The 18,381-nt window shown below is 53.3% G+C and overlaps 6 protein-coding genes across 6 annotated transcripts; 1 reads left to right on the plus strand and 5 right to left on the minus strand.

The window, feature by feature from the left end:
* Positions 1–112: 112 nt before the first annotated feature.
* On the minus strand, positions 113–1,223 carry JN550_008596 (uncharacterized protein; the record flags this gene model as incomplete). The annotated part of the gene is made up of 2 exons (XM_049320575.1): positions 113–352; positions 408–1,223. 2 exons carry the CDS (start codon positions 1,221–1,223, stop codon positions 113–115), a joined length of 1,056 nt encoding a protein of 351 aa, XP_049169528.1.
* A 2,947-nt stretch (positions 1,224–4,170) lies between these two features.
* On the plus strand, positions 4,171–6,163 carry JN550_008597 (uncharacterized protein; the record flags this gene model as incomplete). The annotated part of the gene is made up of 5 exons (XM_049320576.1): positions 4,171–4,316; positions 4,450–4,474; positions 4,545–4,888; positions 4,950–5,515; positions 5,580–6,163. 5 exons carry the CDS (start codon positions 4,171–4,173, stop codon positions 6,161–6,163), a joined length of 1,665 nt encoding a protein of 554 aa, XP_049169529.1.
* Positions 6,164–6,480: 317 nt separating this feature from the next.
* On the minus strand, positions 6,481–7,619 carry JN550_008598 (uncharacterized protein; the record flags this gene model as incomplete). Its single annotated transcript, XM_049320577.1, has 2 exons — positions 6,481–7,221; positions 7,296–7,619. 2 exons carry the CDS (start codon positions 7,617–7,619, stop codon positions 6,481–6,483), a joined length of 1,065 nt encoding a protein of 354 aa, XP_049169530.1.
* A 1,745-nt stretch (positions 7,620–9,364) lies between these two features.
* On the minus strand, positions 9,365–10,811 carry JN550_008599 (uncharacterized protein; the record flags this gene model as incomplete). Its single annotated transcript, XM_049320578.1, has 3 exons — positions 9,365–10,453; positions 10,515–10,682; positions 10,737–10,811. The coding sequence occupies 3 exons, from the start codon at positions 10,809–10,811 to the stop codon at positions 9,365–9,367; spliced, it is 1,332 nt and encodes a 443-aa protein (XP_049169531.1).
* A 2,500-nt stretch (positions 10,812–13,311) lies between these two features.
* Positions 13,312–15,465, minus strand: JN550_008600 (uncharacterized protein; the record flags this gene model as incomplete). Its single annotated transcript, XM_049320579.1, has 1 exon — positions 13,312–15,465. The coding sequence occupies one exon, from the start codon at positions 15,463–15,465 to the stop codon at positions 13,312–13,314; it is 2,154 nt and encodes a 717-aa protein (XP_049169532.1).
* A 1,403-nt stretch (positions 15,466–16,868) lies between these two features.
* On the minus strand, positions 16,869–18,218 carry JN550_008601 (uncharacterized protein; the record flags this gene model as incomplete). The annotated part of the gene is made up of 1 exon (XM_049320580.1): positions 16,869–18,218. The coding sequence occupies one exon, from the start codon at positions 18,216–18,218 to the stop codon at positions 16,869–16,871; it is 1,350 nt and encodes a 449-aa protein (XP_049169533.1).
* Positions 18,219–18,381: the final 163 nt, after the last annotated feature.

Here is an 18,381-nt window from a genome sequence, read left to right on the forward strand (position 1 = left end):
CATTCGCTCGCAACCCTTCTGATCACGATCAAGTCCAGTGTAAGCATAAGCGAAAACTCACCGTATCTCATCGTCGGCAGTGGTCGGCTTTGTGGCGTCAGATATGCTACTCTCAACCCAATGAAGGCCCGAATGGGTCATCTCCGTTGGCGGCTGTCTTCCTTCTCTTCGCTTCGCGGTCATCGACGGCCCCCCCGAAGATGGCAGTGTCGTCCTTGAGTGTGGGTTTTGGTTTCTTCTGCTCTGCTTGTTGGCGGCGGGCTTTCTGCAGGGCCACCAGGTCGACGCGGTCAGGATCGCGGCACTTCTTGAGTTTCTTGATCAGAGGTTTCATGGACCTGTTTGTCTCTTGCTGTGTACTGTCAGCCCATGACGTCCGAGCTCATATTACATCAGAAGATACGTACGCTTCCCCAGTATTCCGTCATTCTCTCCGGCGGTTCTCTCTCCAGCAGCTCGCGAGCAGACTGGATGACAGACCAGACATTTTCCTTCTCAGCTTCACCCTGTCCAGCGAATGCGTCTCTCAGCATGCGCTGCACCAAGCCCTCATCCGCCATGGACAGAGCGGCTAACATAATCTGGCTCGGGGTGTAGTGGAAGTAGGCGTCCGTGACGAGCGGGCTGAACTTGAGTATCTCCCGAGTCCTGCCGTGGGCGCGGTCCACTCTCTTGGCGTCAAAGTCTCCCAGCCTGCGCAGCTCCATGATGGCGCCTTCGAGTGCTCGGAAAGGATGCCGTACGTCGAAAGCGAACCGTATGCCCTGGCACAAGACGTATTCGGCTGCAAGAACGACCTCGCCGCTCGTGTTGGGGAATTTCTCGGCAAACTTGGAGAGTCGCATAAAGTAACCCTCGGACTTGCACCCAAAGAACAGACAAGTCTTGAGCAGCTCGGTTGGGGGGTATGTCATGATGCTATTGGTAATGTAGAAGCGGCGGAGGAAGACGGCGGCCGTCGCACGGATGTCGGTCGGAAGCTCAAGGAAGGCGGCAGCTCGCAGAAGCTCGACAGTGTAAAAGTTGAGCAGGGAAAGCTCCTCTTCGGACGTGAGGAATTCGGGAAGATGGTCGACGGGCGGTACAGAGGACTGCAGGCGCGCCGAGATCGCGGCCTTGGCAAGATGGTTGTTTTCCGCGCGCAGCGATGAGAGATGGGCTGGTGTGAAGGACCACAGTCGGAACTGCGACGAGGTCCGGTAGCGCGCATCTTCTGTAGCCATGTTGACGATATTGCCGTCTGTCGCGGCAGTCCTCGTAGTGGTTGCCTCCTTGAGAGTTGGATCCCAGTCTGACAATGTGGTAGATTTCGCAGAAAAGTCTGAGGGCTGGAGCTTCGCAGTTGCCTTTGGGCACCAGCCTTCCTCAGGAGTCCTGACGTGGCGGCTGGTGGGAAAGCAAATAACAATGAGTCCAAAGCGTCCTGCAAGAAGCCCGCTTGGAATGCTGTCGTGCGATCCTCCAAGCCATCTCAAGTTGGTTGTGATGGTGGGTAATCAAAGGGAGCTCCGATAAGCACAGTAATCAATAAGACACCACACGGTGCGCATACTGTGCTATATATAGAACATCCCACCACGTTAAACCAAGAACCCATGTACATTGATCTGTTGCTCTTCCACTGCACTGCACTAGACACGTTTCCCACTCTCTGGAGATCTTGGCACTCTCCTTCATCCGTCATGCCGCCAGTTTCTGGTTGCGTTTTCACATAGCACCCACTGTGCAAGTCGAATCCATCGCATCTCGATCTTGAAGTCAAAATTACATCGACTAACTCAACGGTAGCGTTTCCTTAATCTCCTGCTATAACCGTTTCATATCATCTCTCCAAGGCACGTTGATAACCTGAGCCCCAGAAGTGCACTACGGGCAACTGCTAACAAGTCATCAATACACAACGCCGCCACCACCACATACCAAGCCGTGTTGATCCAAGGGTGCATCCATGCAAACGGAAGGGCACCATGTAGGTTCTTGCACGTGAGCCTTGAATTGTACTCTTGCGTTTCTGAGGTTCTGCGTGTTCCTCGAGACAGCGCCATGACCCAGTCACTCAAGTGCAGGCATGCGAGCCTTGAATGCCCCCTTTTTATCCATTTCACGGTTCCGAGGAGATGGGTCGCCTGGCACTTGCTCTACTAGCCATGTAGCGCCGTAGTGTTCTGGTCTTGATGGCTCCGACACACTGTCTAACCAGCGCGGGACGAGCAAATACCGATGTGTACAGTTGCGCAAATGCATTCTCAATAGGATCACTAAAGTGGCACGGCCTCACACACAGCAATAAACCTAAATATGTTGAATAAAGTGCAGCACCAACGGTGTGCTGCACTTGCATTACATCCTTGACATGCTACAGCACAGGCTTGTTACATCGGGGCACATTCGTGATGTCCCGATGTGAAGTTCTCGTCTATTCTTGCTCCACGTTGATGCTTCTGTCCGGATGGCAGGTGTTAGGAGCATACAGGCACTGAAGTGTCAGGCTAGGGGGACCCTCTCGCCCAGTACCATGCACAATCATGTACCATATAGACCCAGCCATAGGTGATACGCATCATCCGACACATTTTTTTTTCTGGGTGTCCTCCCGACGAATTGACACCATAGAGGGCCCAGAACAGCAAAGGGACAATGAAAAAGAGAACCGAGATGGAAGTTCATCCCAAAATTCGTCCAAGCCTGTTGTCTGGCAAACATAGGCTCCATTGCTGGTATGTGCAAGTGGTGCAGCTTTGCGGGGCCTTCTATTCGTCACAACCCACGAGTCTTTGCTGAGCAGTTCATGCAAACTGGTGCTCAGATTAGGTGGGTACCGCATGCGGGGATTCTGTAGGCACTGCCACTTGCGGTGCAAAGCACGCAACTATCTGCCAACCACGTCGCAGCCAAGACCAATGATGCTCGTGGCCAGTTATAGGATATTGTATAACCAATACTGGATGATTTAATTACTGATCGTATACACAGACTTGTCCTAGACGCTGGCTCAGACTCGATGAATGCCTCGGGAGAGAGGTCCGCAGTACGGGACGGGGTAATTGTCGTGGTCGCTCTCGCTAATGCAGGTCGGTTTGAACAGCTTCGTAGTACCTGAAAGCTTCAACCACACAAAGTGATCTACCACTTGACCATCATGGAGTATAGAATTAGTTACTATGCCATAAGGAAACGGAGGAAAACGGGCGACAAATATCGATTTCTTCACGGTTACAAGAGATTGAAGACCTTCGTCATGCAGTGGTTGGTGTATCCCCGGGTTCCTTCAACGACGTTTGGGAATTGACTGTGTTTTTGGCATATGATGCCCTCGTCGCTTGTATGCAGGGGGGATTGTTGTCCTGGTGGGCAAGGCGAGACGATGCAACAGAGGGCAAGTGGTTTCGCACTGCCTGAGGTTGACTGGACTTGAGATGGGCTTGATTGGATGGATAGTCATAGTCTCCGCACGAGTATATCAGGACGTACTAGGCTATCGAATAGTGCAACGTCGTGTTTCTAATGTCATTGAGTGTCAATGATAGAATTATGTAACAAGCTTTATCACGCGACCGATGTGGTAAACTTCCAGACTTCCTTAGCTCAAGCCTCAGGCACCACCCGAATAGGGCAGATCAGTTCCTAATCAGGATGAGGAAAGTACATGCGCGAAATCTTGACCTTGAACAGGAACGGGCATGTCCATGCGGTAAATTCGCGAAAGCCAAGCTTTAGCCATGCCTCCTGGGCTCTAGTGAGGCTGGATGGCTCCTGGGCACAGTCAACGGAGCCGCGAGGTCGCAATCAGTTTGACTGAGAGACTGACTCGTTAGCCAATCCAGGCCCCTGGCTGCCAGGCCCCCAGGACGCCCCTAAACTGCCGTTATCAACGGCGCCACCGGCTTGGCAACTATCAATCGCTATCATTTGGCCGCACCATCTTGCAAGGTCGTCAGCCAAGCACGATTGCCACGACCAGAGGTTCTTGTTTGTAGCGCGCAGGAGTCAATCCCCATCTTTGCCAAGCTCTGCTTATCTCTGTTCTGGGCCCATGCCATCCCAATCAGCTGATAACCATCCAGTCGGGCCACGCACGACAATGATCTATATATCTCGTTGGGGAAACCTCCCCATCTCCTCTACTCCATCTCATTATCACGACATTCACCTTCTCTACCCGCCACAGTCATGGATACCGAAAAGTCCGGCGGCCTGAGCGCCGTGATGAGCGGCAGCGACAACACGTCGGGAGAGGTCATCACCGGAACGAGAAACGATTATGGAGAGACGAAGCGTGGTCTCAGTCCGAGACACGTCCAGTTGATGGCTATTGGGTACGTTTGCTGGTCTTTGCGGTCCTCGAATTCTTGGGGCCCCGCGCCTCCAGAGGTCCAGGGCCGAGCAGGACAGAAAACCCACCCCCATGTTTTCGTCGCATTGACCAATTACTAACTCCCCGTGTTATAGTGGATCTATTGGTACTGGACTCTGGGTAAGGAAATCCCCACGCCTCGGTCTAATGACACATAAAAATGAACCCCAGCTTATTGGTGTACCAACAGGTCGGAATCGGTGGTGTTCTCAGCAAGGCCGGCCCGCTGTCCCTGATTCTGGGGTACGCTTTTTGGGGGCTCCTGTTCATCTGGCCCCTCAACTTGACTGTGGCTGAGATGTGCGCCTATCTGCCCGTTCGTGGATCGATCTTCGAGCTGGCCTCGCGGTTCGTCGACCCTGCACTGGGATTCGCCATGGGATGGACCTATTTCTTCGCCGGCGTGATGCTTGTGTGTACGGAATATTCGGCTGTCGCTACGGTCATGCAATACTGGAACGCGGATATTAACCCGGCCGCCTGGATCGCCATGGCCATGGTCGTGTGCTTCTTGCTGAACGTTGTGGCTGTCAAGTGAGTGGAGCTTTGCGGCACGAATGAGGGACCGCGAACCGCATGCTGACAATTGTGAAAGATGGTATGGAGAATCCGAGTTCATCATGGCCTCGACCAAGGTTATTCTGTTGTTCGGCCTCTGCCTCATCACTCTCATCACCATGAGTGGAGGCAACCCGCAGCACGACGCCTACGGCTTCCGGAACTGGGGTAGTGGGAACGCCATGCACGAATTCTACGCTACAGGCGACACCGGCAGGTTCCTGGGCTGGTTCAAGGTCGTCATCTACGCCGCCTTCACCATTGCCGGCCCCGACATGATCGCCCTTGCCGCCGGCGAGATCCAGAACCCTCGCCGAACCATTCCCCGCGTGGCCAAGCTCATCTTCTACCGCCTGGTTGGTTTCTACATTGTTGGAGTCTTGTGCGTCGGTATCATCTGCTCGTCCCGCGACCCTTCGCTCTTGGGAGCCATCGAGAACAGCGAACCCGGTGCGGCCGCGTCCCCCTGGGTTGTTGGTATCAAGAACCTTCACATCAATGTGCTTCCCGACATTATCAACGCCTTGATCATGATCTCGGGCTGGTCGTGCGGTAACGCATACCTCTACTCTTCATCCCGCACTCTCTACGGCCTGGCCAAAGGTATGTGCAACTCCGCCGCTCCAAGTCATTGTGTGATACATCCCATGCTGACCCACAACATTAGATGGGCAAGCCCCCAAGATCTTCGCCAAGTGCACCAAGTCGGGTGTTCCCATCTGGTCCGTCGTCGCCGTCTCCCTGATTTCCTGCATCACCTTCCTGGTGTCTTCGAACTCAGCCGTCGAGGTCTTCTACTGGTTCGTCGACCTGACCACCACGGCCCTTATCATGACCTACACCATGATGCTGGTTGCCTTTATCGGTTTCTACCGCGCACGCAATGCCCAGGGACTCGACCCGGCATCGTTGCCGTACCGCGCCCCGTGGGCCCCATACACCGCCTACCTGGCTCTCGTCTTGGGCGTCCTCGCTCTGATCTTTGTGGGCTACAACACATTTGTTCCCTTTGACAGTCGCAGCTTCGTCACCGCCTACTTTGGGCTTTTCTTCGGCATCTTCATGTTCATCGTCTGGAAGGTCGTCAAGCGAACCTCGTTCGTGAAGCCATCTCAGGCCGACCTGATCAGCGGTAAGAAGGAGGTCGACGACGAGTGCCGACACTGGGAAGAGGGTGGCATCGAGGAGGTTGAGAAGGAGCGTCTTGCCCAGATGAGCTTCGCCAGACGTTGCTGGGAGCGCCTTTGGTAATGAGTCCCAATCCCGGCCATGATTGGTACGAGGATGTGATTTGATATGAGGGTGGGATTGATAGGGGCGCTCGAGTTCGTCCTAGACTATTGCTGCTTTCAAATTGCGGTTCTTCATGTTATGTGTACGTGCAACGATTGGAAGCCACCATGGGCTGGAAGTATATACCCAGGGATAACAAGGATTTTAAGCGTTATTTTCTCCTCACGACTGAAGCGACTGCACGTAATGGCCCAGTTGTCCTGGTTAGCTTCACTTAATTACCCAGCACTCCACGAACCTATAACTCGGCCCATTCGTCTCGCGTGTAGGAGCTACTATAGCTTAGCCGTCTCGATCCGCCGCCCTGTTTCGTCAAAACAAATCTTCTGTCCCGAGTTCAAACTTTCTTGCAGCGCACATCCGATCTTGACTGCTTGTACTGCCCCCGACAGTTTGAAAGGCAACTTGGTGTTGTCCAAGCATGCCGCGGTAAAGTCGTTCGCTTCCGTGACAAACGCATGCTCGAAGCGGCCGTAATAATCAGGTGGAATCTCACGTCGCACACCATTGGATTCGTGCATCTCCACCAACGAACCCATGGGGTTGGCATTGACCGTCAGCTTGCCTTCCGTCCCAATAATCTCGGTCATGTCATGTTGGCCGGCCGCCATCATCCGGCTACCGTAGAAGTATGCAATCTTTCCACCCCAGAACTCGACGATGCCCACGCCGTTATCGACATCCTTATGCTTTCGAAGGCCCGGCTGGACTGCAGTGATGCCCATGGCCACCACACTCTTGACGACAGAGTCTTGCCCAAAGTACCACAGAGCCAAGTCGATGTCGTGGATGTTGCAATCGACAAAGATACCGCCGCTGAACTCGGCATATGCGACAAAGAAGCCAGAAGGGTCGAGCTTGTCGCACGTCTGAGAGCGGAACACCGAAGGGCGGCCGATGGCACCGGCGTCTGCCTGTTCAAATGCGTTTCTGTACGATGCATCGAACCGGCGGGAGAAGCCGCACATGACCTTGAGCTTTGGCTTCTTCTGAGCTGCGTCTACGACTGATTGTGACTGTTCCATGCAATCTGGTGGTTAGATGGCATCCGCCGACCGGTATTAAATTTGACCGGGAAAGTTATACTCACAATTTCCGCGCTGGTGCTCAACGGCTTTTCGCACAGGACGTGCTTGTCTGCATTGATAGCCTTGATAGCTTGTTCCGCATGTGCCGTCGTGACAGAAGCAACAACCACGGCCTCCAACCCGGGGTGCTTCAGCATCTCGTCATAGTCTGTATAGACCTTGACACCTGGCAGCTCAGTTGCCGCCCATTCGACCTCCTTTGGGTCTGGAGTGAACGCTGCAACTAGATCGGCTCGGGGCGTACGGTTCTGGAAGTTGAGTGCATGACGAGCTCCCATGCGACCAAGGCCGGCACAGCCGACTTTCAACTTGCGGACTGGTGCCATGGTGATCTATTGACGATTTGGGGAGGCGAACTACGAACTGCGTTCCAAGACTTGTCTTTCGCTGGGTTGAGTGCACCTCTGATGCCACGAAAGCATCTCCAGCTGCGGGCAGCGCATCTTATATTGCCGGCGCCGCCACTCATCAGGGCGATCCGAACCTCCAGGGCTTGACGTAGGCAGCTCATCGTTTGTTTCCTTCTCTTCCAACTCTGGAAGTTTATGATCCTGTCTTTGAAGAGCGTTGCGTGCACTAATGCAGCTTTTACCCCAGAGTGGTTGGATTCTAATGCTTGAAAGTGCAATGTTATGTGGGGTAACGACTAGTGAGTTACTGTGGAGTCCAGAAACAGTAATATGCAGGTCGTAGAGGGAAAGTTTCGCCGATCAGCAAGGCATCTTCTTACTTGGCGTATCCCTGTGGCCCCACCGAGACGTGCGACCGGGGGAAACTGGAAGAGCCATATAGTATGACGAATATCACAGACTACGCCGTGATATTATACACTTGCTTGGCTCAATTCACAATATCAACAAGAGAAGGAGAACTGCTCTGCACTTCAGTATTTTGAACAAAGGGTCTACTCGCTTTGGTCAAAATCTACTTCTTGGAAGCTTGATGTCATCCCCGTGACAGCTGGCCAGAGACGAGAGTTACGTCTCGGTCTCATTGATGTTCTCACACTCTGCATCAGAATCCGCTTCGGCCAAGCCCTCCACCTCCTTTATCTTCTGTTCGCATTCCATGACATCAAATGAGTCGTCCTGCTGTATCATGGCCGCACGAGTCTGCGTTCGTTGATCTTTTGGCAGTTTGGCGCGAGACTCGTCGTAATTGGCGTAGTCAAATGCGTCCCACGTAACCTCTGGGATGGAGCGTGCGAACTCTCCGATTATAGGGTAGCTGAAGCGAGGTACAGGTGTGTTATGACTTGGAACAGTTCACGGGAAGGAATCACCACGCATGTAAATGAATCTCACTTCGTTTATGCCCACGTCCACTTCGCCATGACGAAAATTCCGTCACCTAATAGATTAGAAAGTTCGTTCACATGAGAGAAAGGGCTTATCGTGTATTGTGATATGATGATCGGGGACTTGTGCAAGTTGACGACCATTTCGCGAACCTCAGCTAAAGATTGATAAGTTCGGCTGGGTTTCCTTACAGTGACTTGGCGCCGTGTCTTGAGTGATTCGACCTGGTAGAACACCTATCCTCGTATTTCGGCCTCAAGCTCGTCTTCCATATCGTGATTGGTATGGGATAAGCAAGAGGGACACCAGCTACACAGCCCGAACCACTGTTTGCTGGGACTCTCAACGTTTGACCCGTAGGGCTGGTCAATATTCCCGTCACGGTACTGCTTATAGTGCATGATATGGGTTGAATTGGAATCAATCTGAGTGCTGTTCTCTCGATCAACCTCACTGTTACCGGAGAAGTGGCGGCCGCTTAAGCAGTGGGCCTCATGCCGCTAGTATCAAGTGGCAATGGTGGTCGCTTGACATCGCTATGACCAGAAGTACGGCCCTGACTTGGTTATTACTCGCCGCACCATTGATCACTGCGCACTGCAGTTTCGCAAGTAGTCAGCTGAGATGTGAAGGGGGCCCCTATTATCTGCTATATCTTTCTGCTGGTTCAGTCTTCACCAGACTCAAGTGTGCCAACCACAAACTGGTACTATGTCCTTAATTTATTGCCGTGCCATCGCCGTATTATGTATTAGAAACTCAAGAAAAGCTGCTCAAGCTAGGCCTCCTAGATCAAGCAGGTCAGCTAGATCAAGATCATTAAGAACGTTGAGGCTCACGCTGGGGTTGCTGATACTCGCAGGCGCAGAGCTCCCAGAGCTTCCTCCCGCAGAACCTCCTCCGCCAGCATTCCCACCGACAGCACCTCCACCGCTACCTCCACCAGAGCCACCGGCGCCGCCCCCAACAGATCCTCCTCCATTACCTCCGCCCGAGCCGCCAGCACCACCTCCTCCGGTACCTCCCCCAACAGATCCTCCTCCATTGCCTCCTCCCGAGCCATCAGCAGCACCTCCCCCAGAGCCCCCTCCAACAGAGCCTCCACCGTTACCACCGCCGGAGCCTCCAGCAGCCCCTCCCCCGGTGCCTCCACCAGCTGAACCTCCACCATTACCTCCGCCAGTTCCTCCAGCAGAACCACCTCCAGTGCCACCTCCAGCAGAACCGCCTCCATCACCTCCTCCGTTTCCACCAGCAGATCCTCCGCCAGTGCCTCCACCAGCAGAACCGCCTCCACCTTCACCTCCAGTACCTCCAACTGACCCTCCCCCGGTGCCTCCTCCAGCTGAGCCTCCTCCAGCGCTTTGTTTACGGACGATAGACTTGTCTGGAAAATCGGACCAGCCCCGTTTGGATCCTCCAACAGCACCTCCCCCAGTGCCACCTCCGGCGGAGCCTCCTCCGGACCCCCCAGCGGACCCTCCCCCAGTACCACCTCCCGCAGATCCTCCCCCAGCTCCTCCAACAGCACCCCCTCCTGTGCCTCCTCCAGCGGAACCTCCTCCGGCTCCTCCAGCAGACCCGCCTCCCGTACCACCTCCGGCGGAACCTCCTCCCCCCCCCTCCTCCTGTGCCTCCGACAGCACCCCCTCCAGTTCCGCCTCCAGCGGATCCGCCATTACCTGCGCCGGTGCCTCCGACAGACCCTCCTCCGGTACCTCCTCCGGCGGATCCACCGTCAGATGCTCCGCCGGTTCCTCCAACGGCACCACCTCCCGTACCACCTCCAGCGGATCCTCCACCACCTGAACCCCCAGTGCCTCCAACGGACCCTCCTCCAGTGCCACCTCCAGCAGATCCTCCTGCTCCAGTACCTTGTCTAGCAATGATAGAAAACTTCAGGTAGTTCGGCTGGCCGAAGACTTTGGGCAGGTCCCTGGTCTCGACAGCCCTGGGGATAGCATGACCGCACGGTGAATGGGTCCAGTCCGAGGCGCCGTTGGTTCCTTTTCCCTGAAGAGTGTCTCGCTGGGCCTGAGACAGTTGTGCGGGCTCGATTGGCTCGACACAGAGGCCGAATTGGTCATCGGGCTGAAGTGTGTTAGAGGCGCTTTTCGAATTTCACTTGAGCTCCGGTCTACTTACTGGCGGAATTGGACTAGCAGCGATGCTAGACACGGCTATCGTAGCGAAAACAGCCACGTAGATCTTGTAGTGCATACTGGATATCTCTATTCGGAATGTTCAACTTTCAGACAATGAATGTGGCAAAGTAGTGACAGTTAGATCGGGAAGAGGTTACAAGCTCAGAGGACAGCAGAACGAACAGCGAATACGATGTTGAATATATACACGCTCTCAGCGCATTGTGCTCTGTTGTTGCACGATCACTCGTAAGACTTCTATCCTTGTCTCTCCGGGTTACGCCCCGGCCCCCCACGGTCGTGGCTCGCCAAACTCGGTAAACATAGGAAGAAGACTTGCCGGCCACTGTGTACAAGTGCCGTTGCAATGAAGCTAGTAAATCTGAGTTTAACGAATTCTTGGTTAAATTCCCCGTGAACAAGTTTTGATCGATATTGGATGTTGACTGCTCAAAGTCGCGCCACCACAGTTGGAGGAAAGGAGATCATCACCTAAAGGAGGTATATGAAAACGGCGCTGCAAGTCATTATCAACAAGTGCCGCAATGGAGCTAGTGTTTCTGAGTTTGATCGGCGGTGCCTTAAGGGTTGCCATGAATGTGTATTCATTGAATTCGGCTGTCAATTTGCACTATTATAATTGTTACTCAGGAGATCATAACGTAGATAGGTAAGAGAAGGCGGCATTGCCGGACATTATGAGCCAGGGCCACAACGGAGCTAGTATTTCTAAGTTTGATCGACAATCGGCAAGGTTGTTTTTGTAGGGTTTGTAAGCAGCTGTATGGCCAAGGGCCAATAGAGATGTCTACAAACACTGACTCTATGTGGGTGCACGTGGTATCGTGTATTTTGAGCCCTTCAGCTTCAAGTTTAGCGGCACACGAGGCATATAGCAAGATGCAGTCTTGGTGCCACACAGTTGTAATAATGATGCTCGGATGTCGCGGTGAAAATTCTTGGGCTATCCCCCTCTTTTGATGAAGAAGAAAGCTAGCTGGGTTAAAGCTGTCCAATTACAATCTAGATTGATTCCGTTGGTAAAGGTGGGATACGGGGACTAGAAGAGCTCACTTGAGCTCATTTACTGCTGTACCATGGAAATCACAGACAACCGTTTATTACTCCGGTCGCAAAGTAATTAAGCCAATCAAGAGGAAGTAGAAAATAGTTTATCTCACAAGACCTTGAGGAAACACGGACAACAGTCCATTAGGTGTTGAGTCAGACCTAGCCTAGGGAACTTCTGCAGTGCTGCGCCCCATTAGTGCCAGTATCTACTATTTACCACTGCGTTCCAACTGCAACTGAATTTGCCTGCCTAGGACAATAATTGGACCATGAAGATAGTAAGGACTGGCCAAAATGTGCAGCGCACACATTGGCTCCGGCTAGTTGAGAACGTCGTATAGCAGATATTGTTTCCAGCACAAGTAACAATCGATGCTATGCCACGGTGCGCAAGCATTCCCATATATAGTCATAACCGCGGCCAGCCTCCAAAAGCTTTTTCCAGATAGAACTAATGTGCAGTCCATATGTGGCAGGTGACGCGCGTTGGCCAAGGGATGTTGAAACATGTGTATAACATAAAGCCAAGGGTGAGCTTCTCACAGATTGTATGGAGCGGAGAGAACGTCAGATTCCAATATGGAATATATGAATCAAAACTTTGTGGTGCTCCCTAAAACAATGTAGGAAGCCCATCGACCTGAGAAGCCTGCTGGGCATCTAAAGTTATTTTGGTTGACGGCTACCATGAGTAAATCGGCCTTAGCACCGTTATACAGCGTCAAGCGCGTAAAGCGCCTGTCGTAATCGGATCAACTTTCCATCCTTTAGTTTTTGCCGCCACTGTGAATGCAGTACTTTAATGCGAGCTAGAAGAGCCACGGAAGTGAACGGAAGGCCCAGGATAACGGCAGGCGTTCCGGATTGCTCGGGGAGCAAGAGTCTAGCAGCGCCAACAAGCTCAGAACACTTAGAGTAGAGTCTTGCAGTAGTAGGCGTGAGTTGATTGCAAGAGTATGATTTTCTATAGTCCATGGCCCATCTGCATGATTCTTTCTATCCTGTCTCGTGGGAAGTTGAGCAGTCGATCGAGATCCTCGGACGTTTAATTATGGTTGAGATGAGCCCCGCCCTGTATGTGCATCTGGTCCGAAGTGGGACACCCCCCGGTCGAGTCGTATGCATCCAACTTACGAGACGTGTTAATTGGCTAGGATCACCACCCGCAAGTATGCAGGTAGGAGACAAAGCAAGAACCCCTCCACTTTCAGCCCCAACTTTGCCAGCACTCCGGCTGCATATCACATTCTGAAGCAGACCAAAGGCCTCCCCACAATACAACAACTTCTTGCGAATGCTTACTATTTTCTGCATCACTGGTCTACAATAATGAGCGGCGAATCGAATGCAATTGTTCATCATGGCCTCCATGAACAGCATACAGAGAGGTAATCACGACAAGATGGACTGACCGCTATATTCAAGTCGCAAAGCATACAGTAGGTCACAAGAACGATTATATTGTATTTAGCAGTATACTAAGTGAAACACATTCACATCATGGCCTAGGCCCTTGGGAAGGACGTCAAAACACAAGTCGGCCACTCAACACCGTGGTGACGGGCAAGTCGGACGATCAGCTCTCGAGGAATGTTCGTAATTCCTCGCACGAAATACTCACTGGTGAGACGCTGGTATCGCAACGAATCGTAGATCATTGCAAAACCCAAACCCTCCGTGTCGTTCTGTCGCAGGCTTTGCAGATCAATCATATAATGATGGGCCAATTTGACCGCCTGTTGAGATACGACATCGCAACATCTGCCAGTGTCAGCATCGATAAATACGGTGCGATGCTGAAACGCCAGCAGCAGCTGCCACTCGACAGCCCTGATCTGGGTACTGTCCAGATCAGTGGCGTTGATGAGGTCCAGCTCTTGAGCGGGGACACCAAAACGGCGGCACCAGTTCTTGTACAGGTCGAGGATAATGATGCCGCTCTGGGGATCAATTAGCAGAAGGTCCCCCTTCCTAACATAGCTGGCTGCTCCGCCAGCAAAGACCTGATGGTTGTAGAGGTCGAGAAACACACCAAGTACGATCCAGAGCATGCCTCTGGACGCATTGGTGCGCCCGACCCCTGCAGTGTAGGCGGTGACCTCGGACAGCACCACCTGTCGCATTACCCGACAAAACTCCTCGCACCCCAGGTGCATGATTGCACTAAGGAGCAGAATGACGCGCTGCACCTTGGAGTCCTCGGTCTCCAAAGCCCCAGCCATAAAACAAGCGATATGGATGTTGACCTCGGCACTACGCGGGAGATCCTTGTACTCGTTCAGCAGATCGATGCACTCGAGTGCCGTGGACCCCCTATTCGAAATGCGGACGCCTGGCTGCCCATTTCCGGGGAGCAACAGACCACACTTGGTCAGGCGAACCCAAACCTCCGGGAGAATATTTGGGTTGAATATCCCGCGGATGGGCATCCGGCGAACCGCGACTCCTGGCCACAACTCCGCCATGCGCAAGGCGAGAACAAACAAGTCCTCGTTCCACGCTGGACCGATGGGATCCGCTGGTTTGCCCTGCTGCTGTCTGGAGACGTGGCCGCTGGTTTGAACACGTCGGAGGAACTTGACCCTCTCGGGGTTACGACACTTGAGGACCCACGACTCCTCCAGCAGCAGTTCGTAGTGAGAGAGATAGCGGTCTTTCACGACCAGTTGACTAGTCTTCAAGTCAAACAGCGTCGATTTGGTTACCCCGCCCGACAGGAACATCTCGAGGTTGGCACACGACGCGGATACGGCATGATCCGGGTCGAGTATTACCAGTCCGCTCCGCCTGACAGCTCTTGCAAAAGGGAACGGACGCCCCTGGTTATCAGAGCCGTAGAGGAGAGACTTGTGTTGGACCACCTGCGGATCGACGGCCTCATGATTAATCTCAAGCTCGTCAATGGAAGGTCCGAGGGTGGCCACGGCTGTACCGGCAGCTTTGTCGCTCGAGGCTGCCCAGTCGGCCAGCGCTTTGCTCATCTGCTCGGCCCAGTCATTGCCCAGCCGGGTGACGTTGACGTTGGACGCAGCAGACGGAGCAGCTTCGATGATTGACACGCCCCCTAGCCATCTGTTGAAGTGGTTGACTGTTCGGAAAGACGTGCGCGCACCAAGACAAATTATGGAGAGGGGGTGCTTGTCTGGCTGCTCTCCTTCAGCTTCAGAATCTCGAGCACGCGGTCGGGCCATCTCGACGAGCTTTCCAAAGAAGATCTCGCCGTCTACCGTCGCGCGCAATTCAACGTCCGCCATGACAACCATGCGACCGTACGGCGTGTTCCAGATGCCGAACATCTCGTAGGCGCACAGGATGATGACCTTCTCGCCGACGGAATTTTCCATATCCTCGGCCGTTGCGGCGAGAGTCGTGTACTCGCAGATGTCGGCCGCGTTGGGGAGGTCGGTCTGGTTGACGGTCAGGTACGTATAGAGATCTCTGGCCTCCTCGTATCGTGGTAGAACATACACCACGGGCCAGACCTTCGCTTTCTTCGCCATGTCATACACATGGAGAAGCAAAGTGGTGGACTTGCCCGAGGCGTGGGGGGCCGTGATGTATGCTGCCCTGGACTGCTTCGATGAGAACGACTTCGTGAGAAAGTCGTCGATGTCAGCCTTTTTGGCCTCCCAGGAACTGGTGGATGCACGGGATTGCATCTTGATGGTGGTGGTGGTGATGATGATGACGTTGGGGTTGATGTCGATGTTGTTGGTAGTGATGGTGGTGGTGTTGGTGACTGAAATGATGGGCAAGGTCGAGATTGGGGCGAACGACGGCGGTACTGGGCTGGACAGTGCAAGGCAACATCAAATGTTGGCCCCTCGATCTTGAGCTTCATAGAGACAGTCTACAGATTCACCATACTCAGAATCGACGGCAACTTTCCATTCCTCTAGGAAACCCAATCCCTTGCGTACAGCAACTATCCGCAGCGAAAACAGCTACATTGTATCGTTGAAAGACTCGCTCCACGCTTCCAGCACTCTTCCCTACTCTCACCATGGAATCGAGTGAAGGTAATAACCCACCGATCACAAACAAGACCCCTCAGGTAGGCTTTACCCCACGAGATGTCAACACCACGAATGATACAACTCAGGCCGCGTAGAAGACGGTCAGCGCAGGCGAATCTCCCACCATCGTCGACAGACGTTCCAAGATGCTATGTCTGAGTCAACCTCATCCTACGAGACACCTGAGAATATGGCACGACTACATGCTCGACCGCAGGGCTACGGTAACAACCTCCACAGGGCCGCCGAGATTCTGAAGACCATCGACCACTCCGCTCACATCCTCTCTTACCACTCGAAAGCAACATTCCCAACGAGCTTTTGAGAGAGTCGACATACCCTCCCGGTGTCCTGTTCCCTACCCGAGATACACACAAGTCGAATTTGCTGTTCAGGCCACCCTGTGCCAATCGAAGAACTTTGAAGAAACAAGCAGCTGTTTCTGGTGTGAAAGGCTCCGTGGCATGTAGGCGAGGCAGATCACGCAGAGAAATGTTTCCTTGGCGGCGTACGGAAGAAGATGACTACCTCCTCGTGATCTACGCCTGTCCCGCCTGGAGCTATTGCCACTCTCAGCGGCACAAGAGCGTCATATTCTGTTCTAATTATGCCTGTCAACGTAATGCGCCATCTTCTTGGACGCCGCAATAACCTTGATGCGCCACAACGACGATCAAAATGTACCATTCAATGCGGTCAAGAGCCAACATACCCGGGGATGCAGGAAACACAGGATTGGTACGCCAGGGTCACCTTGAACACTGTTCGAGCCCTACCAAAGCCGCCAAGAGCATTATATGGAATCAATAGCTAGCCATGAGAGTAAACCCTGGGAATAGAGATGGTGTCTCCATCATCGTCTGCCATACGCGCACCGAGCCAGTTTGCTCGATCCAACCCTGATTATATTGCTACTCAACGAAGGAGCACCTACAGTCGAGTCACAAAAGATACCCAGAGAATGAATATAGACTGGTTCTGGATTTTGTACGGGTAGGCCGTGTCCGGCACTAATCTACAGCTAATTCACTCAACCAAATGTAGCGTCATGGCTCTGAGTCACTCGACTCATCTTGACCAAGAAGCCTTCTGCCTACAGCAAGTGTCTCCTTGGACTCGTCTACGAGGGCTGCGGCATCGTCGAGGTGCTTCAGACGCCGCTCAAGCTGGAGCCTCTTGAGGTGGATGTCACCTTCGATCTCATCACGCTTCTGCGCCAATGCTTTGAGCTTGTCGACCGAAAGCTTACCCTTATCATACCTCTCAATAGCCTGCTTCAGAGTCCTGTCCTCTGAGCGACTATTGAGAGTGATCTGGCGGTTCTCGCTGAAGAATGGCTTGTCCAAGTAGACCTCCTCTTTGTTCTCTTGGAGGACGCCACGGCGATTCTCCTTGACCTTGGACGTGTTCGCCCCAGGAGCCACGACATTAAGCCCGGCTTGCGTCACGTATGAGCTGGCAATGACTGTCCCCAGAATCCCGGACAGCGGGAGTTGCTCGTCGAGCCAAGTTTTCATGATGGGGATGACACAAACCTGGGGCTTCAAGCCCATATACTTCATGCCACCCACCATGAGCTTGAGAAGCTTCGATGACTGCACCAGGTTAGACTTGAGCGGGTCGTGTTGGAACCAGCGCTTGTCCATCTCAACCGAGCATCCGATCTGTATCGGGCTCGATATCTGGTGGACATCGCCGTCGTAGCCCAAGACCACACGCTTCTTTAGCATGCTGAGAAGCCAAGCGAGATTATCCGTTGACCTCGCGTTCTTGTCCGACTGTTGAGCGCCTTGGCAGAGAGCTGGCCGTGGCATGTCGCCGCTCGCTTCATCCCACGGCTCCGTCCGAAAGAAGTCGTCGACGAGCATGGAAATCCGGTAGCTCCTCGCCTCGTCACCGGTAAGCTGGCTTGTCCCATAGGCGTCACCGTGCCTTTGCCAGACTTTGAACCCACAGTAGTATTCCTTGAGGCAGGTTCGCAGTTCTACAATCTCTCTTCTGGAAAGGAAGGCTCCACCGCGGCCCTCGCACGTCAGCCCGATGGCATATGTACCGGGGCCACCTGTGGAATAGTGGTTCTCGTGGTTCTCGGAGCTCTTGTCGTAGAAGTCATACGCTAGCAATCCTAGCGCCAGACTTCTGAGGAGCTTCCGGGGAATTGTGTGCAACAGGATCCGAAGAGGGTTCCCATTGCTGCCGTCGGATTCGAAAGCTGTCCGAAGACTCTTGGACGGGATGTATTGATCGTTCTCCCGAGTTGTGTCAGCCATGCGGGCCAGGGTGTCGAAGATCTCGTCGCATGTCTTGCCGTCATCGATTGCTTTGACGAGCTTGGCCACATGGCTCGAGATGACGGGAATCTCGGCGGACTGGACTGGCTTGATGTTGGAATCCATTTTGATCTTGATATCAGGTCAACTTGAGCTTTGCAGAAAGTCCAATTATGGTTGGAAGAAAGTTCGAAAATCTAGAGAGAAATCTGGTCTGTGGATGAGGAATTTCCTCAAATTCTGCTACGGTTGGATGCCTAGTTAAGACCTTTGCAGTACGAACAGATCC

This window comes from Neoarthrinium moseri (assembly GCF_022829205.1).
Source record: "Neoarthrinium moseri strain CBS 164.80 chromosome Unknown scaffold36_Wmoseri_CBS_16480, whole genome shotgun sequence".
Classification (NCBI taxonomy): domain Eukaryota; kingdom Fungi; phylum Ascomycota; class Sordariomycetes; order Amphisphaeriales; family Apiosporaceae; genus Neoarthrinium; species Neoarthrinium moseri.